Source organism: Colobus angolensis, unplaced genomic scaffold (genome assembly GCF_000951035.1).
Source record: "Colobus angolensis palliatus isolate OR3802 unplaced genomic scaffold, Cang.pa_1.0 Scaffold456, whole genome shotgun sequence".
NCBI lineage: Eukaryota > Metazoa > Chordata > Mammalia > Primates > Cercopithecidae > Colobus > Colobus angolensis.
This window is the reverse complement of record NW_012117999.1, coordinates 321,474-347,523: the sequence shown is the minus strand read 5'-3', so window position 1 is coordinate 347,523 and position 26,050 is coordinate 321,474. Positions and strand designations below refer to the sequence as shown.

General features: G+C 34.9%; 1 protein-coding gene across 2 annotated transcripts in view; it reads right to left on the bottom strand.

Moving 5' to 3' along the window:
* SCN2A (sodium channel, voltage gated, type II alpha subunit) overlaps positions 1-26,050 on the bottom strand; it is a 166,603-nt gene that overhangs the window by 27,445 nt on the left and 113,108 nt on the right. For both annotated transcript variants that reach the window (XM_011958022.1, XM_011958021.1), the window contains exons 15-18: positions 22,974-23,147; positions 20,662-21,018; positions 12,038-12,517; positions 1,306-1,426 (exon numbers count right to left, since the gene is read on the bottom strand). In XM_011958022.1, the coding sequence (XP_011813412.1) occupies positions 1,306-1,426; positions 12,038-12,517; positions 20,662-21,018; positions 22,974-23,147 (1,132 nt within the window). The remainder of the gene's footprint in view (positions 1-1,305; positions 1,427-12,037; positions 12,518-20,661; positions 21,019-22,973; positions 23,148-26,050) is intronic.

The window sequence follows — 26,050 nt, the reverse complement described above, 5'->3', positions numbered from 1 at the left end:
ATAGCCTTACCCTTAAAGAATGCACATTTTAAGTTGGGCAATTTGTCTACCATTCTATAGTTATGGAAAGAAACAATTATCACAAAATAAAGTATTATGAGAGTCTTCTGGTAAACTTTAATTTTTGAGCTTTATGGGGGAAATGGATTTGGATCTTGAAGGATATGTAAGAGCCATATGTATAAAATGAAGCTGTAAGAATGGAGAAATAATGATATAAGTCAAACTTAGTGACAAGAAAGTCTGTGAGTTGCGCAGAAGGAAATAGAAGTCAAAACTTGAAAAGCAGTTTAAAGCCCAGAGTTTTAGGTGGTTTGATACACAGCATTGCTATCACAATATATAACTGATCCATACCTCAAACAACATAATTTTAGTTTTCTTCAGAAAATCCTTTTGCGATTACTCCAGTGACATGTTGCCCCATATCACATGACTCATGGTATATTTTGGCATTTTTATGATCTATCTTCTTTCAGAAATAATAAAAAAAATTTGGCCTTGACTGAAACAGGAGCTGTTACTTAAGGACAAATTTAAATGTACACTTATCAATTAGTACCCATTATAATATCACAAAATAGTACATAATAAATTACTTCTCTCACTTTCTTATTTATTTAATTTTTAAACCTAAAGAGAGATGTGTGTGATTTGGCTTTCTCTCCTGTAAGATATTTTAGAAGGCCACAGAAAAGCCTTTTAGTAATATTTCTTAGAGTTAAAAATGATTCATAAAAATGAAAATATCTAATTACATAAATTAAACTTTGCCTTTTAAAAAGCTGCATTTTTTTTCAAACGGTAAATGAAAAAAAAAACAAATAAATGAACAGTTGTTGGATAGGTACAGATGATTACTAGACAGATAGATGGATAGATAGATAGATAGATAATAGATGGTAGACAGATAGACAGACATTTAAATAAATAGGAAAAAATGGATAGATAAGAGGATACTCAAGACCACATATGTTACTGTTGTTTTTTTTTTTTTTTGAGACGGAGTCTTGCTCTATTGCCCAGGCTGGAGTGCAGTGGCCGGATCTCAGCTCACTGCAAGCTCCGCCTTCCGGGTTTACGCCATTCTCCTGGCTCAGCCTCCCGAGTAGCTGGGACTACAGGCGCCCGCCACCTCGCCCAGCTAGTTTTTTATATTTTTTAGTAGAGACGGGGTTTCACGGTGTTAGCCAGGATGGTCTCGATCTCCTGACCTCGTGATCCACCCGTCTCGGCCTCCCAAAGTGCTGGGATTACAGGCTTGAGCCACCGCGCCCGGCCCACATATGTTATTGTTTTGCTTACCTTCTGTAAAACAGGCTTCAGGTTCAAGGGATTCCTCAGGTTCAACCTCAGGTTGTTCTCCCTCGGCGGGAGCTCCTATATCAACCGTGCTGCCTTCAGATGAACTAGTTGCATTTAGCTTCTGAAAATCAATCCCACAAAAAATCACATTTAATTATTTTCTTTAATCTAAACATAAAAATTAATTAGGTGTGCCCCCCCATCTTCTGTATGCATTTTCTTGATCTGTAATTTAAGAATAACTTAAACATAATGCCAATCCGCTTTGGTAAAGGTCGGGGGTCACAAGATTAGATACAACACCATAGTATTTTTTTTTCTTTAAAATATGGTGCTAACAACTGAAATAACTTTTGTTTGAGCCTATGTATAGCGATTCTGAAAGAAAATCCTGCAGAAAGCTTATGTAAGCTGCCAGAGTCATATAATCATCTGTGATCTTGCTTTTGTACATTAGCTGCAAATGGTTTGCAAATAGTTTGTTTTATTCTAAAATTGTGACCCAACCAATGAAAGCTGCACAAGTGTATTTTCATGTCAAATTCAGAAAAGATTTGGTCAAATGCACATAAACAGCAACCATCTAAATTTATCCACTTTTCATTGACATGAAAACATATACCAGATTGTTATTAAATATATTCTATAATTTTCTAATTCCAAAAAGAGCAGCACATTGTTAGCTATATAGCAAGAGCTGTTATTTTGCATTCTCTTTGGCCAATGCACTCCTGTGTTTCATTGTGCATTTGGAAACTACTTGTTACTCTGGCACTCTTACCTGCCCTGTTAGTACAGGCAGAAATGAATATTTAGTTGTTCTTTTGTTTTCCTTTAGAATAAATGAAATATTACCAAAAGAAAAATATAATAGAAGTTGTTTTACATCTTGAAATGCAAGAAACTTTAGCCAGGTCAGTCCATTCCTGGGATCAGCATACACAAAGGGATCCCAGTGTTCAACCTGGTTTTAAAACGCTCTAGGAACGATGCAGGGCCAGGTGTGAGTGCCACACAAGAATCAGAGTAGTTTGGGCCACAGCATTCTCGGACCTGTTACAATGTTATTACCATGAGTGCATAACATTAGGAAATGGTTGAGCTGATAAGAGCTACTTTATAAAAAGGATGAAGTAAGCACATGATAAAATGCACACTGAAGTATGTTAAACTAGAATAAAATGGATGCTGTAGTCAGTACTGGAAATGTTATATTTATATTTGGGCATAGGATTATGTGGATTTTCTCTAGAAAGATGGTTTCTTTATTTTATGAAAATAATTTTCTTTGTATAAAATATTTTCTTAGCATAGTGATGCTGATGACTTAAAAAATATTGATGTATGATATACATGAGGTTAAAAATGCTTCTGTCTCTCGTAATTTAACAATACCAATGATAGAAGCATAAATATTAGATACTTCTGCCTGCTTTGAGTTAGTTTGAGAATTATTTTTTAATTTCTCCAAAAAAGTTAAATCAATGATTATATATTATAAGGTGTTTGAAGATTGTTGATTTCTTATTTTAATTTATCAGGTATATCAAATTACCAGAAAAATAATCCTAATATCTTTGCCATTAAAATTTGAATATATTTGTTCTCAGATGAAACATTACATGTTTTTCTAATTTCCTATCCTTTGGACTGGAATCTTTCTGAGATAAGTATAACTATGTTTCTATACATGTAATTGACTAAAAAATGACTTAAAAATCTTCTCATTTTAATATATCTAATTCACACGAAGCTGTTATGCTATTAGGGACCTGATAATACTGATCTTATCACTTGCAGCCTGTTGGAAAATAACACAGGTAATCAGAAAAGCTGAAGCTTAGTCACATCTGATGGAAGTATAGACAATCCACGATAGGAAATGAAAAATATTCCTTTTAAGAATAAGGTCCACACTGTAAACACAGAACAGGGTAAGACTTGGGGTGACCTCAAGGGAAAAATGAGGATCTATATTCAGGGTTCTGCAAATGCTCAGGCTGACATTGCTGGATGAGCATATCAGAGCTTACATCAGTGCTAAGTATGTTACAGGTCTTAATAAATTTTGCTTAAAAAAAATGAATGAGTGAATAAATGAATGAAAGACATCATAACATCATGAAGTCTAGCCCTAGACAGTGATTGGGAGAAGTCACCAGACAGCATATTATAGAAGATATTCAGTAAAATGTGCAAAAGTTTACACAGGATTCTTGTAACATCAGTTATCACCCCTGCTGCCAAGTATCTGGGTTGCTAATACTTTAAATGACTTTGGGAAGACTTTCGCCATCACACCATTTCTTTCTTCACTGTCTATTTTGCAACAATCATGCTTCCTTGCTTTCATAAAGTCTCCCCAATAAATCTGGACTCCTAATTTCTTCCATACATCTTCACTCACCATATGTACCCTAGGCTGTTCACCAACCTTTTCATGGCTTATCATACATCTTAAACCTTGATAATGTATGGGTGAAATTATTTCAGACAAATGGATTCTGGGTACTTTAACATGTTTGTAAGACATTTGGGGGCAGAAGCCATGTACTCCAGGCCCAATGGATAATACATCAATATGGGTAATAAGAATAATACACATGTACTCTAGGCCATATGGATAATACACCAATATAGTTCAATACAAGGAACAGACTTTGAATTGCTAAAATGCTGTTCATTAAGTATTGAATGAATGAATGAATTACTAGATACACTGTCTGTTTTCAACAGCCTGTTCAAATTAGCAATTTGCCTAATAGTTTGCTCCAAGGTTAAAATCAGAGAATATCAAACAGAGCTTGCTGTACTTGGCTGAAAAATGAGAAGCATGTTGAGGTTTTTATTAAAATTGCTTTTTTTATTCATTTTTTCTGGAATTTCAAATTATAAAAGACATCCCTGTATTTTCTCTTATTTAAATAACATTAAAAGTAGAAGAATTAACATTGCTCCCTTTCATTTTAGTGCACTACCTTAGTTCTGATGTAGAATTAATAGATACCTTTTTCCTAAAGCCAAATATTTATCTATTGAAAGGTCAAGTTTTACTTTTTCCAAGGTTCAATTCAAAAGTATTTTGTGTTTCTAGAAAATGCATCTCATCAGACTTAATTTTTTGGAGGAAAGATCATATTTTTGTCATCCTTGTATCCCTAGCACCAATGTTTGTGTTTAATAAATGTTGGGTAAATGAATGAATGATCAGTGCGAGGACTCTTTTATCCAACCACTAACTACTAACACTTCCTATCTGATATTTACTTTCACATTCAAAAGAATACACTTAATATTCTCTCTTAATTGCAGAGTAACACAAATCTTTCAAGATTCTGAGCTGCGTGGGCAATGATGAACAACTCTTAGAACTAGGAGTACTGTCTTAAAACCAGTCTGCCAATTAGTCAGACCTAATGTGAGTGTATGAGGTGAACTGTAGTTTAACTGTGGAGTCAGGAAAACTATTCCTGAATCATTTTAACAGCATTTTCCCTCTTTTCACTCTGTACAAGGATCTATAGCCCTAGTGATGAATGAAGCCTTTTTAAGGAATGCAATCTCATCCTTCCCCACCGTCCTCTGAAGTGGAGCAGCACAGGATCTGTCACATGTGTTACTTGAACACTTTTCTGCTTGTGGTACTTGATTTACAAATAACAGAGAATCTAAGCTGCACTTTGATCCTTAACGTCAGCCAATCCAGTAATTATTTAGAGAAGGAAATGTGAGTTTTATCAACTTGTCAAAAGTTATAGCGAATCAGTGGTTGGATTCCAGATCTGCTGCAACCCATTCTGCCATGATTCTCTAAAGAATCTTTTTGATGATTCAAAAGTAAACCCGATGTTTACCAATTTAAAACATTTAGTAGACTAGATACGTAATTAAATATTGTAGGTTCAAGATAGTGCTTATGATATTGTTGATTTCCATGTTTTAAAACCATGAACTTTAATATCAATTCAAGTTATATTCATAATTGTTAATATGTTTTAATGTAGAGGAGAGCTAAATACACATTGGAATATTTCATGAACAAGAATTTTTCTTTAAGCAATGATCTCGAAACATAGGCAGGGAATTCTGATTTATAAAGCCCTACTTGATAACATCAATTAAATGACTTTCTTAAAATTACATTCCAGGCAAACATCATAATATTATAAAATATGCTGACTAAAGCAGTTAAAATGTGTAAAAGCCCATAAAATAAAATTAATCAAATTAGGAATATAAAAAATTCAGCTTCCTTTAAGTTCATAATTACGATGAACCTAACTGTAATACATATTCACCAATTAGAACTGTGAGATGATCATTATGCGAAATTGTTACAACTCATACACTTAAGAATTTTCAAATAAAGAGTGCCTGTAAATGCTCCAATCTGGGGATAATTCATGGTGAAATGCTACATAAGCAAGTGACAAAAATATGGCTACAAGCAGATGCAGTTTAAAAAGTTCTATATATGTTCCTTTGGTATAATTTGGATATTTAGGTTCACTTTTTATTACCTGTACTTATTTATCAGGAAACCAGTGGACTAACTGATGTTGTTAGCGTAGCCCTTGCCTAGTTAAAATTTAACAAAATAAGTATGCCAGGACAATAAAAAAGATCAAATAGGAATAGCCAATTTTATATGCTCTGAAAAGCATTGTCAATCATTTACTTTCAGGTGGAACTATTACTTGAACAATATTTTTGGTGGATACCTAATATTATAGGACTCTTCCTAGTGAAAATCTGCTGTGATTCTTTTATATGCTGGATAATTATAATCAAATTATTTAAGCAGGGGAGAATCATATTTTGCTTAACGATCTAATAAACATCAAGATACAATATTTCATTTTGAATTTTTAGATATTATACTTCCAAGTTATGCTTTCTGCTTTAATAATAAATTACTACTAAATATCAATGTGCCAAATGAATAGTTTTTCTTTAGACAGCAAATGTGAGCGAATACAAGTAACTTATTTTCAAAAATAATGAATCACAACAGAAAATGGAAGAGAAAACATAACTTCCTATTAAATTTTTCATGGGCACACTCGTTTCTCATTATGAAGCTAAGATACATTTTGAAGAAAACATACTTAATAGATATTGCATATAATTTGGGAAAAGAGAGAGATAATTTAATTAAAAAATTGGTACTTAAAAAAGAGAAAAGTTCAAATATAGATTAAATCAAGTATCCCATATCTGACTATTTTGGCTTCCAAGAACAAAAATCATTTGTTCTGCATGGATCCTATTGCTGACCTGTACTTAAGGAGCTCTGGTTACTTTACATAAACTATGTTAACCCTGAAAGAATGGAAATAATGGTCTTGCTTGCTTTGGAATGGGCTTAAAGCCTAAATGACACATTTACATCAGACAGGAATTATTGGTATTACTTTTCAATAAAGAATATGGTAAAATCAAAATAATTACTCATAGTATACTGTAGTATCCAGAAAGTCATTTTAGTGTTTATAATGAATACATTGTAACATTTTTTAAGCCACAAATGGTAGGATTTTAAATATTTTTCTTCGGATGGCAAAAGGAACTCTTATGTCATGATGTCCTACTGCTCAGTAGATTACCAGTGACCCAAAGACACATGTGTTTGGCCCATTTTGTTCTTATATTAAAGATATTTTGGGCATTTTTTCCCGTTTTAATCACTATCCCACTGGAAAACTTTCCCATGAGGACTACACATTCTCCAGGATAAAGTCATAGACAGGTGCCTGTTGAACCCATTCCACCATTGCTCACTCAAACCTTCCAGGCAGATTTTTGTTCCTGTATTTAACCTCTGTATTAGAAATTAGTATATTCTTTTAGGAAGTGGACAATGTTTCCTGAGGGAGAATCAGAGGCTTTTTCAAGGAAATCAAACGTTGCAATAATGTGAGGGTTGAAAATAAACCAAAGAGTTCCTTCTTAGCTTCTATTCTACCACCTTTACTCCAGCTGAATCCCCTAGATACATTGATGGATAATACGCCTCAAATATCTTTCTAAACCAGAAATTAGCAAAATGGGATACTCAGAAAACAAGGAAACTAACCTTGCCTCTTTCCAGCAAACAAGCTATTATCCAAAAGTGCCTAAATTTCATGCTTTTCTGAAGAACTACTACATAATAGGAAAAAGTAATTCTCTGTCATCCCTGTGCATCTGTATATGTGCATCTGTGTTTAACTGGAAACATTTATGCATCTTGGATCCCATTTTATATACCATGCTTCCAATATATAAGGCATTATAGATCATGAATCTGGAGACTCAGTGATGGAATATTTTGTTCCAAAGTATAAAAGAATGCTCCAGGAATGGCATGATTATTGTTCCTTCCAAAGAGCCAACTACACTTTTATGTTAGTGTTGTTTTACAGTTTTCTTGGCAGAAGGAGAAGAAACTGTATCTAAGTGACAAAATAATTAACATTTCTTAAAAATGATTAAATTGGGTTAGGCAATTTGGTTAACACATTTCTGCATAAAACTATGATTTCAACATTAGGAAATGAAGGTCCACTAATGGATCCCATAGAATGATGTTACATTTATTGCTATTGTCACATGATAGGGAGGTCTCTTCATTTTAAAAACATCTCAGGAGCAAGAGTTTCTGATTCTTTTCCTATACAGGAGTTTGTAGATCATGGCAAATTTAAATAATATTCTTCATGAGAAAGTTTTCCAGCAGGTCTGACTAAAACAGAGGGGCGAGAAAGCACAGAGGAGACAAGAAGATGAAGAAGATGGACTCTAAATCTATTTTTAGAATGAGCATACCATCTGTAAGTCTTTCATTATCACTATTATTATTATTATTATTCGGTACACAAAAAACGTTATATCCTTTTCTTTCAGTCTAGGAGTTTTAAGGATAAATATAAACAGATTCTTCAAAGACATTCTATTCTAAATGCAAAATACTTTTGGTCAATTGCTAAATAAAGCAATGCCATTTTCCCTAGAATGAAGCAGATAAAAATTATACCCATGCTGCTAGCAACTGAAACATAGACATTCCTGATCATTTACATTATTATCACATTAAAACATTCTTTGGGAAGTTTGCACATGAATAAGGGATTGCTTTAATTTGCAGATTACCCTTCAGAAAAACATTACACTAAATAAAAAACTGTCAAGAAAGTACAGTAACTGGACTATACATTTTTTTAAAGGCAGAGGATAAAAAACATTTTTGCAAGTTTTCAAAGAGCACCTAATTTCTCCTTTAGGCTCTTAATATGTTCAAAACTCTGTAACATTAAATGGAAATTAAATAATCCATGAAGGCATGCACTTTTACTTTTCATTGAATATAATTTCTGTTAAAATCTATATAAGAAAATTAGCAGCTAAATCATTTTTTTTAAGTTAGGGTTGTCAGACTTGCCTGACCATGCTTTATATGACTCAGCCTAATAGCAGCTGTGCATGTTTTTATTTTACTGCCAATGGAAGGGCAAGGAACGTAGCTGAGTAACATGCAGGCCAGTCAAAAGTCATTTAGAAACTGATTATATTTATAGATGTACAACTTGCTTGGGTAACCTGGGTAAAAGTGGTGGCACGAGCCTCTGGCTGGTTAAAAAACACCAGAGCTGCATTCTTGATGGCTCCAGCTTGATTTTACTCCTGTGAGAAGTAAGAATGGTAAGCGGTGAAGGTCACCATATCACACTACTAAATTGCACTTTGAAAAATAGTCATTCAAGCATGGCTTCCACATTATCAAATACTCTAAAAGAAAAAAACAATCATTCAAAATCACAAAAGGAATTACATTAATATAATCAAAATAACATTAAAATTAAAGCATACGTGATTATGACATGATTTTAAATGATCTACTCTAGAGAATCTACAGAAAACTACTGAAGAATCACACACATTTAGCAAAGACATTGCAGAGGACTTACTGTGAACACCTAAAAAAACCTCTGAGTCTACTCAGTCTGCCTTACAAAAAATTCATTTAGACATTCCAGAAAAAGATGCCTCATTTTTTCTTTAATTAAAAAATTATTTTAGAAAGGATTGGCAATAAGCCTCACGATGTTTCCTACTACTCTGTGATATTTAACAGTGTAATCCTGTCCCCGAGATAGAAAAATGACCAGACAAAAATGACTAGAAGGCAGACAAGAAATGCTATTTCAAATGGGAGTGTCTGAAATTCTTCAATAACTGTTTTAATTCTCCAGTTTTTTAGTGTAGAGCTACCAGGTAAAATTTTGAAAGATCAAAACCTACACATAATCTCTTTCATGGCTATAATCCTAAGCATTTATTATTTTATAAAATTATGTCTAGAAAGTTTGATATAAAGCCAGAATTAAAAACCCCTCCAAAGAACGTCAACACTGAAGTAACAGTCTGTATGCTGGGAAGGTATTGGAAGGACTCCACAACTCAAGGAATAAAACAATTCTGTCTGCTTCCACCTGGCAGATCAGTTCTCTTCCTCCAATTCTGAAATACTGAATTCACAAATATTATTTTAGAGTATTTAACTCAGAGCTAAGTTAATTAGAAAACAAATAAAAAAGCTTAATGATAAGAAGAGAAACAAGAGATTTCCCTACTCTAAACCCCACATCACTGGACTTCCCTCTTATTTCAAACATAATGGCTTAAGTTAAGGCAAAATACGTGCTCTTTTGGAAAACCCAGGGCTCTAAAATCTCTTAAAGTTAAGAAGCCTGGATGTCAAGTTAAACATTCCTCAGAAGATCCTCAAACTTAGCTAAAAGATTTAACTAGCCAATGGCTTCAACGTTTGATACTGTATAATTCATTCTAGGTTTATATGACAGCCTAAAACTAAACATGTGTGAAAATAAAAGTTGACTTTTTTAACTATTAGGGAGATAGTCACCATTAGGCATAATTTCAAAATAATTTTACATTAAAATTCGAATGACCCAGTTCTATTTTATAAATGCTGACTTCAGCTTCTATAATAGCAGTATACTATATAAGAAATTGGGCCACTCCACCCTTCCAGCATAACCCAACTATTATAACAATACTTGTTCAAAATTTTGTTAACAAGATTTTAAGATATTATTCAACTTTCAAACAATAATCTAGTTAGTAAAAATTTAAGTTCAACTAATTAAAGTAATTCTTTGCCCCAGGATAGAAGGTTTTATTACTTTTCCCTTGAATCTCATCAGTTATTTCTTGTGAAACTAATAGCTATGTCCCTGTTATTTACACCTTCCTACATTCAAACATTGTCTGAATTAAACATCTACCTCTACCTAATCACTAACAGCAATACTACCTAACTTACAAACAAGAAAAAACAGAAAATAGCATACTCTTTAGTAATTTTATCAAATAAATACAGAAACACTGTCTGAAATATCTAGTTCTTTTTTTGTTTGTTTGTTTGAGGCAGAGTCTCATCTGTCACCCAGGTTGGAATGCAATGGCATAATCTCGACTCACTGCAACTCTGCCTCCTGAGTTCAAGCGATTCTCCTGCCTCAGCCTCCCGAGTAGCTGGGCGTACGCCACCACACCTGGCTAATTTTTTTAATCTTTAGTAGAGACAGAGTTCCACCATGTTGGCCTCACTGGTCTCGAACACCTGACCTCGTGATCCACCCACCTTTGTTCTTTTTTTATAATTATATTTTTCTCATAATTTTAGCTGATTGTTAATTATCACGACCATGTTGTGCTACCTAAATTTTACCTTTCAGTGCCCAAACTCTCCTATGTCATCATTCTTTCCTTCCCAACATCAGGAGTAGAAGCTTTTATCTTCCTTGCCAAACAATTCGTATGAGGAAGGAATAAATCTTTGTTTTTCCTTGTTATTTTTGTTTGTTAGTGCAAGCTTTAATCACTGGAAATCTTGTCTTCATTTTTGCATAAGCAATTAAATATTAAGGTTTTAAATTCCTCTCTTTACCTCCAACTCAGTACTTGTTGAGCTACAGGTTAATAACAAACAAAACAAAAAATATATTCTGTTGCTCATACCTTTCTTGTAAATCAAAGAATACATTAAGGTACCAGGACTTACTGAGTTGGTAAATTTAGAATTTTACATTCTATAATGTATGAAAGATTTTTGTTTCTTTAAATAGCGAACACTGAGCTCAGTAGGGTTAAATATGTTTTTAGTGTGATTCCTCATCAATACCTTCTCTTCAAAAAAATGACCGACTTCAGGAAAGATAAACTACATGTAAATATCAAGCCAAGATCCCAATCAGATCTTCCTTGAGTAAATATGTCTGTGCAAACTAAATACAACACTATTTTATGAAGCATTTCATAAGAACTAAGAACATAACAAGATAAGAATTGTAACTAACCTCTCATCAGGTATTTTTCCAGTACATACAAAAACCACTGTTGTGGGCAAATTATAAGGAAGGAAGTGGAGAAATGGAGGCATTTTCAGAAATTTAAAATTATTTTTAAATACTGAAAAATTCATATCAAAAATACTATCAAGAATTCAAAATGCGAGTATTTGCAACATAAGGCAGCATAATGTTTATCTAGCTCCATTTTAATCTATCATTAAATTATTTATTACCAATTTTGCCATAGAAAATGTATTGCTAGACAGATATTTTCTATTTTCTTAACAGGAAGGAAACATACAATTTAGAAATACCTGATAATTTTAAACAACAGAAACATATAACACCAAAATATCTCCTTGTTTAAACATGTTTACCTCTTTGCTTTCCTCCATATCTGACTCGCTGCTGAATTCTTCAGTATTTAAATTTTCAAAGTCAGATTCTCCAACAGCAATTGGTACCGTCACAGTGAGGCTAGGGTTGTTTATAAATGACATGTAATCACTTTCATCCACGACGTATTTTTCTACACTGCTGCCTATGCCACTAGTAGTTCCATTTCCGTCTTTGAGATAATTGAGGTCTTTGCCTATTTCTATGGTGGTATGATTGGAAATACAGCTGTCTTTTTTATTATTTAGATCTTCAAGAGGTTTAATTTCATCTAAAGCTTTCTGTTTCCTAACAAAGGCTTTCTGAATAAATTCACGTATTTTTCTTTTAACAAAATCGATTCCTTTCTGCATCCTTCCCACAGCAATCTGGAGATTATTCATTTCGTTATCGTCATCAGTGGCAGCCAGATTGTCAGAACTGAAGGAACTCAAAAGCAAGGCCAAGAAGAGGTTCAGAACCTGAAACACAGTAGGAAAACAGGTGATGAAAACATTCTGTTGCTTAAATTGCTTTCAACAATTAGTTTTCTAAAATTGTTCTTGACACTTTATTTTATTCTAATACGTATTTCTGCTAATTCATGATAAAACTATTCTGCAAAAAACTGAATGAAATAAAAAATACTTGGTCAATAAAAAATAATACTATTATCACTATTTGCTTTTTAGTCATTGCAGAAAATAATGGAATCATTGTTAAATGAAACATTTATATTAAGCTCAGTTCCAAAAGATATATATAGACAACTGTACAGTGAAAAAAAAAAAAAAAAAAAAACCTTTTATTTGGGATGCTGATATATTTTGGACATTTGTCCCCTCCCAAATCTCATGTGGAATTGTAATCTCCAGCACTACACATGGGACCTGGTGGGAGGTGTATGGATCACGGGGGCAGATCCCTCATGCCTTGGTGCTGTGCGCATGTCAGTGAGTTCTCATGAGATGTTGTTATTTAAACGTTTGTAGTGCCTCCTCCCCACACTCTCTCTTGCTTGTTCCTGCTTTCGTCATTTGAAATGCCTGCTCCACTTTGCCTTCTGCCATGATTAAAAGCTCTGTGAGACTTCACCAGAAGCCAAGCAGGGGCCAGCACCATGCTCCCTGTAGAACCATGAGCTAATTAAATCTTTTTTCTTTATAAATTACCCAGTCTCAGGTATTTATCTGTAGCAATGCAAGAATGGCCTAATACAGACACTATTTTGACTATGTAATTTGGATTTCCTGAAACACTGATAATTTATTCCTAAAATCAACAATTATCCCAATATATTTAAATATGATTTTAGGCCGGGTGTGGTGGCTCAAGCCTGTAATCCCAGCACTTTGGGAGGCCGAGACGGGCAGATCACGAGGTCAGGAGATCGAGACCATCCTGGCTAACACGGTGAAATCCCGTCTCTACTAAAAAATACAAAAAACTAGCCGGGCGAGGTGGCGGGCGCCTGTAGTCCTACCTACTCGGGAGGCTGAGGCAGGAGAATGGTGTAAACCCGGGAGGCGGAGCTTGCAGTGAGCTGAGATCTGGCCACTGCACTCCAGCCCGGGCGACAGAGCAAGACTCCGTCTCACAAAAAAATTAAATAAATAAATAAATATGATTTTACTTTTGTGCCTTTCTACCATTTTTTGTACCTAGATAACTGGACAAATCAGACAAAAATGTATTTATTGCTGGACGAAAAGTCCCAATTTTTATTAAGACAATTATGGCTACTATAATTATACAACAGTGGGAAATACTATAAATGGTTATTATACAATAATTATGATGTTATTGTTGAATTAAAGATTGTGGAGTTGAAGTATTGCCATGAATAAGGGCAACAATCAGTCTGCAAATTGGGTCTTTAAAAATAAGCTTCACCAGTATGAATGAGTGAAAAGATTCGTGACATTAAACCCACTATTGTGGGGAAAAAAGAAAAAGGAGAACTTACAAAGAAATCAGACTTTCTCAGGGGTACAAGACTGAGTCATATAATTTTTTTTCTGGATTGTATTGACAATATCAATGAATCCCTGATATTTAAGCATACAGAACATACAGAACAAAAGAAGGATACAGCAGTAAAGGGGCGCAAATGCACAAAGTAAATACAAGTTGCATATCCCTTATTTGAAATGCGTGGGACCAGAAGTGTTCTGGATTTTAAATTTTAGAATATTTGCATGTACATAATGACATATCTTGAGAATGAGACACATGTGTAAACATAAAATTCATTTAAATTTCATACACATCTTATACACATAGCCTGAAGGTAATTTTATACAATATTTTTAATAATTTTATTAGGAAACAACATTTTGACTGTGGTTTAACTGCGATTCATTACAAGAGGCCAGGTGTAGAATTTTCCTCTTGTAGTATCATGTTGGTGCTCAAAAGCTTTGAGCTTCGGAGCATTTTGGATTTCAAATTTTCAGACTAGGGATGCTCAACCTGTAGTATAAAAGTAGAATCTTAGGAAACTTTTTAAGTAAAACTTCAATAAAAAGGATTCTACATTCTTGCTATATTCTCATCTTTCTATCAACTATTTTTTTTTAAAGCAGCCAATCTGCTTTAAAAAGCAACATGGTGACACAGTGTTGAAACTGTGTTTATTAATACCCACTAGACACTAACTTTCATCAGCATGTTTATCTTAGTTCTACAGATTACTTGACATAAAGGAGCACATATTTTAGAATTCGAGTGCTATGTAAGAATCTATTTTCTGTTACCTACTAAGTAGCATAACCAATCTGAATCTCAGTTTCCTCATCTATAAAATAAATGTACTTGTTTTTCTAGTGCCCAGCTTACAAGGTTGTTGTAAGGATTCAATGATAGAATTCATGTGGCTTTTAACACAGTTCCTGGCACATAGTGAACCTTTGAGAAAGTTTAGCTGTTATCACTGTTACTATTATCCAACTTATCCTCCACAGCACTATCTTTCTATTTACTTTATTTCCCTAGAATATTTGTGTGAGTCAAGTTAATCTCTTTTTCTAGACTTCCTTTGTTACCGAAGGGTATGTGCATAACAACTGGCACAGGTGTTTGGTGTGATCCATGACAATTTAAGAAAACAGAGTTCAGCAAACTCACTCGGGGACGGAAATCTTGAATCCTGTTTCACAAATGTGCCAGCTCACTAAATGAAATCAACTCTTTCATGTGTCTCAGATTAGCCTCTTGGAATGGAAATGTTACCATAATTATCATTTTCAATTCAAAACTGAAATATATTACATATTTTAATTGTTTCTCCATCCTGATTTCCAACTCGTGAGAAGAAGCCAAAACCTTCACACCCCTCCTGTGTGCTATTGTCTCACCTTCTCTTAGGGAGAGAGGAGGTTGTATTCTCTACTTCTAGAACCATCAGTTTTCAGAAAGTCACATTCTCTTTCTGCAGCACCTATCTTCAACCTTTGAAGGGTCTCTTGCCATCGTGTCTGGAAACTAAGAATGGCTCATAAAAATCCTGGTCTGGGAAACAGTGTTTGTGGTCCCAGCTCTGTCTTGTCTGTAGACTAGACTGGCAGTCACATCTACTGTGACTACCACTTCTATCTGGGTGGAGCCCCATCTGATAGTTCCCGTGTGTTAAGAGGAAAGTATGCCAGCTTGCCTTTGGGATACCTTTGCCCTTTTGCCAGTGAGAGTAGAAAGGAAGAATTGTAGTAAGGAGTGAATACATCAAGTTGATTCAGTCTTAAGCAAATGTTATGTAAGCATATTTCCTTAATAGTCGTAAACATGATAGATATTACTACCTTAGCTACTTCAGGAACATATCTAGGTTATCACAAGATGAAGAAATTGTTTTAACTGACAGTCAAAAAGAAAGGAGAACCCTTAATTTTTCTCTCTGAAAAGAACAAAAATTAAATTTACACCAGTAGATGGAAATGATTCTTTTATAAATGATATCTTTTTATGCATATATCACAATCTAAATTAATACTGATTTCATCCATAAGTATAAATGCTTGATATTTCCTGAAATTCTCTTTTCAACTTGAATTCTCCATACAATTATACATTAGAGAGGTATGTTAATTTCAGTAAACTAATAGACAACATGTGGTAGGCTGAGTTTTATCTTCTTTTAAAACTACTCTGCATTCTCCTGCTACATACATTTCCAAAAAAATCACTGGTTCATTGTCACTTTCTTGATAAAAAACCATCTGTAGCTTTGAATTGCCTAAAGGAAAATACATTTTATTATCCACAGTCAGCCTTTTCATAAATTAAATTCTACCCAATCTGGTCCCAAACTTTCTTTCTGAATTTCCCATTGCTGTCTGATCAATCGTTGCTGTCATAAAGGATTATTTTCTCTGCCTTTTCTTTTCTTCTTCCAACATATACCAAATATACATATAGAGAAAATGAAATCAAATCTATAACATAATTATATTATCTTTTCTTTGTTTCTGTTCTATGTGATCTTACACTTTTCTGAAAGTGAACATTTTAAAGTTGCTTGGGGATTATAGTAGCTTGAGCTCTTCTTAGTGACTAGCTTCTAATGAATACAATATGGGAGAAGTGGTGAAGAGTGACTCTCAAGAGTAGAATATAAAGAGGATTTTCTCCTTGCCTTCTCTCTTACATCACCTTCCCTGGAAGAAGTCACCTGCCATATCATAAGGATACTCAATAGTCATATGGGAAAGGTCCTGTAGAGAAAAAACCAGACCTTCAACTAACAGCCAAAAAGGAACTGAAACCTCCTGCCAATAACCATGAGATTGAGCCTTCTTAGAAGCTAATCCTCCAGCCCCAGTCAAGAAAACTGTAACCTCAGCTAACATCTTGACAGCAACTTCGTGATTGACCCTGAACCAGAACCACTCAGCTAACTTATTCCCAAAATCCTGACCCACAGAAACTGTGAAATAATCAGTGTTTATTGTTTTAAGTCACTGTTTATAATTCTAGATTGTACACTGTTTATGTTTCTTGTTACTTTGAAAGTAGATCAGAATCATCAAAAGTAATGCTGAAGAGGCTGAAATCTGGCAATGAATAAAAATAAAATAATACTTTGCCTTTTTCCCTTCCCCCTTCTCCATCTTTGGGGACTTGGAGGTTACCTTTATATGAAAGGAAATCATGTCTAAAGAGTATATGCTTTTTTCCTTTTTTTTTTTTTTTTTTTTTTTTTTTTTTGCAACTGAGTCTCGCTGTTTCACCCAGGTTGGAATACAATGGTACAATCTCGGCTCACTGCAACCTCTGCCTCCCAGGCTTAAGCAATTCTCGTGCCTCAGCTTCCCAAGTAGCTGGGATTATAGGTGTGCATCATCACACCTGGCTAATATTTCTATTTCTAGTAGAGACGGGGTTTTGCCATGTTGGTCAGGCTGGTCTCGAACTCCTGTCCTCAAGTGAACTGCCCACTTCAGTCTCCCAAAGTGCTGGGATTACAGGTGTGAGCCACTGAGCCTGGCAACAGTATATACATTAAATTACTTGTTATGGTAGTCATTTTTCTATTCCGTTGGTTTGGGTTCTAATTAAGCAACTCAGTGTAATTACTTCATATTTAAAGCATAAGAGCCTGATACTTTTCAGAGTCTACTGTCCTCTGTCCTCAGTCACCAGGTACCTTGTTTCCTTGTTTGGGATGATCTTTCTTCCTGCCAAGCTAAATTTTACAGTTAAATATATTTTAGGTCCAAACTCTTTGACAAAGGCTTCCCTGATCAACCTTCCTATTGTAAAGCAAGGTTCCCATTTTGTAAGCTTGGCATACTGCACTTTGTTTTCGTATTTTTGAACACATATTAGTTACTTCCTATTTTTAATTCTATTTGAGTACATGCTATATCACTTTGTTATATTTATCTTCCCATGCCTTCCCATCTTCTCCATGCCTTCACGATTCAGGACACTGGTGTTGGGCATGGTTAATTTTTTTTAATTATTATTATACTTTAAGTTCTGGGATACATGTGCAGAATGTGCAGATTTGTTACATACGTATACACTTGCCATGGTGGTTTGCTGCACCCATCAACCCGTAATTTCCATTAGGTATTTCTCCTAATGCTCTCCCTCTCCTAGCCCCCCAACCCCTGACAGGCCTCATTGTGTAATGTTACCCTCCCTGTGTCCATGTGTTCTCATTGTTCAACTCCCACTTATGAGTGAGAACGTGTGGTGTTTGGTTCTGTTCCTGTGTTAGTTTGCTGAGAATGATGGTTTCCAGCTTCATCCATGTCCCTGCAAAGGACATGAACTCATTCTTTTTTATGGCTGCATAGTATTCCGTGGTGTGTATGTGTCACATTTTGTTTATCCAATCTATCATTGATGGGCATTTGGGTTGGTTCCAAATCTTTACTATCATGAATAGTGCTGCAATAAGCATACATGTGCATGCATCTTTATAGTAGAATGATTTATAATCCTTAGGGTATATACCCAGTAATGGGATTCCTGGATCAAATGATATTTCTGGTTCTAGATCCTTGAGGAATCGCCACACTGTCTTCCACAATGCTTAAACTAATTTACACTCCCACCAACAGTGTAAAGGTGTTCCTATTTCTCCACAATCTCCCCAGCATCTGTTGTTTCTTGACTTTTTAATGATCACCATTCTAACTGGCATGAGATGGTATCTCATTGTGGTTTTGATTTGCATTTCTCTAATGATCAGTGATGATGAGCTTTTTTTCATATTTTTTTAGTCACATAAATGTCTTCTTTTGAGAAGTGTCTGTTTATATCCATTGCTGACTTTTTGATGGGGTTGTCTTTTCTTGTAAATTTGTTTAAGTTCCTTGTAGATTCTGAATATCAGATGGATAGATTGCAAAATTTTTCTCCCATTCTGTAGGTTACCTGTTCAGTCTGTCGATAGTTTCTTTCACTGTGCAGAAGCTCTTTAGTTTAATTAGATCCCATTTGTAAATTGTGGCTTTTGTTGCTATTGCTCTTGGTGTTTCAGTCATGAAGTCTTTGCCCATGCCTATGTCCTGAATGGTATTGCCTAGGTTTTCTTCTATGGTTTTTATGGTTTTAGGTCTAACATTTAAGTCTTTAATCCATCCTGAGTTAATTTTTGTAAAGCATGAAGACAGGATAAGAGAAAAAGAATGAAAAGGAACAAAGTCTCCAAGAAATAAGAGACTATGTGAAAAGACCAAACCTAAGTTTGATTGGTGTACCTGAAAGTGACGGGGAGAATGGAACCAAGTTGGAAAACACTCTTCAGGGTATTATCCAGGAGAACTTCCCCAACCTAGCAAGACAGGCCAACATTCAAATTCAGGAAATACAGAGAACACCACAAAGATGCTCCTTGAGAAAAGCAATCCCAAGACATGTAATTGTCATATTCACCAAGGTTGAAATGAAGGAAAAAATGTTAAGGGCAGCCAGAGAGAAAGGTCATGTTACCCACAAAGGGAAGCCCACCAGACTAGCAGTGGATCTCTAGGCAGAAGCAGAAACTTTACAAGCTAGAAGAGAGTTGGGGCTAATATTAAATATTCTTAAAGAAAAGAATTTTCAACCCACAATTTCACATCCAGCCAAACTAAGCTTCATAAGCAAAGGAGAAATACAGACAAGCAAATGCTGAGAGAGTTTGCCACCACCAGGCCTGCCTTACAAGAGCTCCTGAAGGAAGCACTAAACATGGAAAGGAAAAACCAGTACCGGCCACTGCAAAAACATACCAAATTGTTAAGATCATCAACACTATGAAGAAACCACAACAACTAATGAGCAAAATAACCAGCTAGCGTCATAATGACCCGGTCAAATTCACACATAACAATATTAACCATAAATGTAAATGGGCTAAATGCCCCAATTAAAAGACACAGACTGACAAATTGGATAAAGAGTCAAAACCCATAGGTGTGCTGTAACCCATTTCACATGCAAAAACACACATACACACAAAATAAAGGGATGGAGGAATATTTACCAAGCAAATGGAAAGTAAAAAAAAAAAAAAAAGCAGGGTTTGCAATCCTCGTCTTTGATAAAAACAGACTTTAAACCAACAAAGATTAAAAAAAGGCAAAGAAAGACATTACATAATGGTAAAGGGATCAATGCAACAAGAAGAGCTAACTATCCTAAATATATATGGTGTTGGGCATGGTTAATTTTATGCAGAAATGACAATGTTTTTGAGTCAATGTTACTTGCTCATAATATAGTTTCTATGCACCAAAAACCCCATGAGCTTTTAATAAACTGAGATTGTCACTAATTTTTAAATTTGTAGAAAACCAAATCTGAAACATTTTCATGTGTTATTGCTAGTACTTATAAATAAAATGAGTGTTCTAAGTAACACTTCCATGCTTTAGTACAGGAACTGAAAGATAAATAACAGAAATGTTTCTCTCCATCTAGCAAGAAGGTTAATGAGAGAAAGAACAACTGGTTCTAAAGGTAGTTTAAGGGTTTGTGTGGATTACAACGGGCTAAACTATACATGGCTCTTATGAGTAATGGACAATAGGAAATGGCCTTGATTTAAAAAACACAAAATATTCTTCAGTTAAACACACTTTTTATGGTTACATTATCTTTTAATGAAAATGAGGAAAATGTTTTTGCTACATACCACTAGATTTCCAATCACCATGACCATCATGAAGACAGTAAGGCACATGGTTTGGCCAGCGACCTCCATACAGTCCCACATGGTCTCTATCCACTCTCCACACAGCACGCGGAACACGATCAGGAAGGAGTGGAAGAAGTCATGCATGTGCCAGCGTGGGAGTTCACAATCATTGGAAATCTTGCAGACACATTCTTTGTAGCTCTTACCAAAGAGCTGCATGCCAACCACAGCAAAAATGAAGACGATGATGGCCAACACCAAGGTGAGGTTTCCTAGAGCCCCCACAGAATTGCCAATGATCTTTATTAGCATATTTAGAGTTGGCCAAGATTTTGCCAACTTGAAAACTCGGAGCTGGAAATAAAAGCAAGAACAGTGTTAATGCCCTGCATTTCTAAAAATATCTGTAATTTTATTAAGAGGGCAAATGTACAGGTAACTGTCTCAATTATAAAGTGATGAATTATTTATTTGTCAAATGATTACTAACAAATATAGCAGTGACTTGCTACCATAGAGGGTTCTTTTTTTCATTTTGAAATGGTCCACACTGTAAATGAAATAATTAAATTATACAGTTTTTAAATTGGCAGTTTAACAAGATACACCGAATTTTCAAGTATCCTACATAAGCATATGTAAAATACACCTTTGTTTCTCCTTAAGGAATTAAGATATTTAAGATTAATGGTGGTTAATTAGCAGAGATCCAGTTTCAGAGAAGCAGAAACTCTCATTATTTTTAAAAGGCCAAAACAGATATAGTTTTCAGTGTACTTTAAATATCATGCTGAAATGCACAACTGAAAATAATATCAACACTTAAGTTACACAAAGTAGAAGCAGAAATCAATTAATTTCTTTGTCTTTAGACTGTATTAATCTAGCTATATTTTTAGCTTGCTGTAACTTCAGGCTATATTTTAAACATGTATTATATTCAAATACAAAAGTATTTAAACTTAAGTAAAAAGTTAAGCTTCTTTTTAACCTTTTTGTCTTCAAAGACTTAATTCAGTGTAGTGTGTAAATGTCTCTCTCATTGTGTTTGACATATTGGTTGTATTAGCTTTAGAGTTCGCTGAAGTACCATTTATGGAACAGCAGCAGCATTTTATTTCTGATGCTTCAGTAAATGTCAGGATGAGAGTAGTGCATTATTTAACAGCATCAGAGTGACCCAAAGGAGTAAATACATGCACCAAAGTATTTAATTTATTCCAGAGAATAATTTATGCAAAAGAGCCTGGCACATTAAGTAAGATTCTAATGATACTATGCTTCCTATTTCCCTTAACTGCATCACATTTTCATGAAGGTTTGCTAAATATTTTTTTAAGTTCTTGCCCATATTACTTGTTTTATCATTTTAAATTTTTGTTCTGTTTTTTGCATCCTTCTAGTTTCAAATTAGATTCATAACTACCTTTGAGGATTAGGGAAGGAAATATAGTTCTAAGGATTACAATTCAAATTTGAACGTTGAAAGCAGCAAGGGAAATTGTAAACAGATTTCATGAAAAAGTCTTCAGCCTAATCACTATTAAGGTAAATCATCTCTAGGAACGTGCCCTTAGTAACCATGTACAGCCTGTGTTATTTGAAAATAAGTCACAAAAGTTAGAGCCAACTGAAAGTAATAGTATAATAAAACATATCAAACTTTCACTGGAAATATGTCAAGTGATATTTTATCTCTGAATTTTAAAATCTAATAGTTTTTATAAAAGATCAAAGAAAGATACTTTTTTTAAAATTAACAAAATATAGTACAGTTAACTCTCTCAAAGAGTGGATTTGGTGATTTTCTGATGTGGCAGCTGTCATATGGGGAGCTCTGTTTGCTTATCCTTCTCCCTTGTACACTGTCCCCTGTCTTAACTCTTTCCTCTACGGGGACAAGGTGAGCAATGAACAATTCCACAATTCCTTAGTCTCTGGCAGAAAGGGGAGCTCATCCTAGGTCCCAAGGAAGCTTTGTACACAGTTATGCAAACCTCAGATAACTGAGACTTGACTATGGTGTTGTTTAATTGTGATTTGAGTTTATCTGTGACTCCCTTTTTCCTCCTCTCTATTAGTCTTCCATTCAATAACTAAGAAGAGAAGTGTAGACTATTCATTTAAGTGAACTTTATTAAACCTGTGATGAAGAAACAACTACTATCTGGTGGTATGGCAATCCAATTTGTTTTAGAAGTATATTCAAATAATATTATAATGATGGGAAATCTTGCCATTATTACTAGATGAGAATGAAGACTAATTAATTACAAAGTACATTTTATGAACACTCCCAGTTAATTTACCAGCCGGAATGATCGGAGAACAGACAATCCTTCCACATTTGCCAGACCAAGTTCCATTAAACTAAGGCTCACAATAAAACCATCAAAAATATTCCAGCCTTCTTGAAAGTAATAATATGGATCCATGGCAATTATCTTCAGAAACATTTCTGCTGTGAAGATCCCCGTGAAGACCTAAATGAGAAGTGTAGTTCATTATATGAGCAAATACTCTTGAAACACGAATAATTATTGAGCAACTTAATTTACTCCCAACAAATAGAAATTAAATTCTGATTTTCAAAAATTGGTTTAGGTCCAACAACTTGGTATCCACAAATGCTTTGCATTCAAATCAATAATTGTTCACCATATATAATGTTTATCAAATGATAAAGAGTACATGGATTAAGTCAATAAAAGTAATATTATTTTCATATGAAAGGTGCAACTGGCTCATTGTGATCAATTGTTTGGCTCTGTCTCTGATCTTTCTAGCTCTCCAAAAACTTACCAAATGATTACCTGACAGTGCGGGCTTCCATCGCCAAGCCCAATGGATTGGTCCCCTCCCCTGGCCCTGCAGATGAGACTGGTGCTAAGGAGACATCATGTAAGCTGTAATAAACGTGCTCACGGCTAGCTCTACAGATAGTAAGTACTCTTACAAAAAACATTTCCTTTTGCTGGCCAAAGGGAAGTAGTATTTTCCTTTCTCCATTTCTATAATCTACAACTATTTCAAACTCTCTCTTCTGCACATAACCTCAGCCATTTTTCCTTGTGCCTTCCCATCTGAGAAGCATAGTCTCAGTACTTCAGCTTCTTAGAAGTGATGAAAGTCAGCCAGCCTGAACTTTATGTTTCCCTTTATCTACCAGGCTACTTACATCCATAACTGTGCTTTGCCTTTCTCTTCTTGTTAAAATGAAAGAAGTGCCCCTGTTTTGAGCTAATCTCTCAAACTGTGTTATGTGTTTTCCTTTGGACTTTGCAAGGAAATCATTCTCAGTTAACCAACTTTTCTACTACTGGCTACTTCCGGTTTTTTCTTTGTTTTGTTTTGTTTTTTGATTTTTGGTTTTTTGTTTTCTGTTTTTTGTTTTTTTTTTTATAGAAAGTAACAGACACTGAGTCCTTCTCTCCGTTAAAAATATCACCACTGTCATCAGAGAAACTCTCCTTGCACTCTATTTCCCCTTCCAGCTGCCACCATCTATCCTTTCCTTATGGCCAGATTTCTTTCAAAGATCGCATACTTGTCTACACTCGCTAGTTCCACTTCTTCAACTTACTCCACGACCCACCAAATGGCTTTAACAAACTTCACCAACAAGGCCGACATCACCAATAAATCCAAATGAAAATTTTAAACAATTATCTTGCTTACTTGCCCTTTTAGAAGTTTTGGGCATTGTTTTCTGTTCTTTCTTCATTGAAATATTTTCTGTCCTTGGCTCCTGTGATCCACACCTCCCTATATGCTACTCACCTGATTTTCTTCCTCTAACAAATCATTCGATACTGGATTTATTCAGAATTCTCTCTGTCTAGACCCCACTTACTTTAATTTTCCTTTTATAATAAGTTACATTTTTATAATAGTTTACATTTCAAAATCTATTTTTCTGTTCAAGCATACCTCCTAATCTCTAGAAACACATACCCACCTGCCTATTCAATACCTACATTTGAAAGACTGTCTTCCAGGCATCTCAAATTCAACGGGTCAAAAATTCACCTTACTGCTTTTTCTCCACAGTTTTGCTTCTCTGCTGATATTTGCTGACTCAGTAAATGGAATCTCTCTCTACCTAGGTGGCCACCTCAGAGACCTGACAGTCTTAGTGACTTTTCCAAACATCTCTTGAATACTTCAAATTGAAACTCACCCATGTGTATATTACTAGACTTTTTTCTTTTTCATTAAGTAGGGCTCCATTGTTTGAAATTTCATGGACATTTAAACAATGTATAGCACTTTTTGTCTCTTTTCCAAGAAAAGTTTGCCTACCCCAAGGTTTCAAAGATGTTCTCCCGTGTTTTATTTCAGATGTTTTATTGTTTTAGCTTTTTTATTTTTATTTATTATTATTATTCTTTAAGTTCTAGGGTACGTGGGCACAACGTGCAGGTTTGCTACATATGTATACATGTGCCATGTTGGTGTGCTGCACCCATTAACTCATCATTTACATTAGGTATATCTCCCAATGCTATCCCTCCCCGCTTCCCCCACCCCATGACAGGCCCTGGTGTGTGATGTTCCCCACCCTGTGTCTGAGTGTGCTCATTGTTCAATTCCCACCTATGAGTGAGAACATGCAGTGTTTAGTTTTCTGTCCTTCTGACAGTTTGCTTAGAATGATAGTTTCCAGCTTCATATGTGTCCCTACAAAAGACATGAACTCATCCGTTTTTATAGCTGCATAGTATTCCATGGTGTATATGTGCCACATTTTCTTAATCCAGTCTGTCACTGATGGACATTTGGGTTGTTTCCAAGTCTTTGCTATTGTGAATAGTGCTGCAATAAACATACATGTGCATGTGTCTTTATACCAGCATGATTTATAATCCTTTGCGTATATGCCCAGTAATGGGATGGTTGGGTCAAATGGTATTTCTAGTTCTAGATCCTCAAGGAATTGCCACACTATCTCCCACAATGGTTGAACTAGTTTACAGTCCCATCAACAATGTAAAAGCATTCCTATTTCTCCACATCCTCTCCAGCACCTGTTGTTTCCTGACTTTTAAATGATCGCCATTCTAACTGGTGTGCAATGCTGTCTCATTGTGGTTTTGATTTGCATTTCTCTGATGACCACTGATGATGAGCATTTTTTCATGTGTCCATTGGCTGCATAAATGTCTTCTTTCGAGAAGTGTCTGTTCATATCCTTTGCCCACTTTTTGATGGGATTTGATTTTTTCTTGTATATTTCTTTAAGTTCTTTGTAATTCTGCATATTAGCCCTTTGTCAGATGGGTAGATTGCAAAAATTTTCTCCCATTCTGTAGGTTGCCTGTTCACACTGATGGTAGTTTCTTTTGCTGTGCAGAAGCTCTTTAGTTTAATTAGATCCCATTTGTCA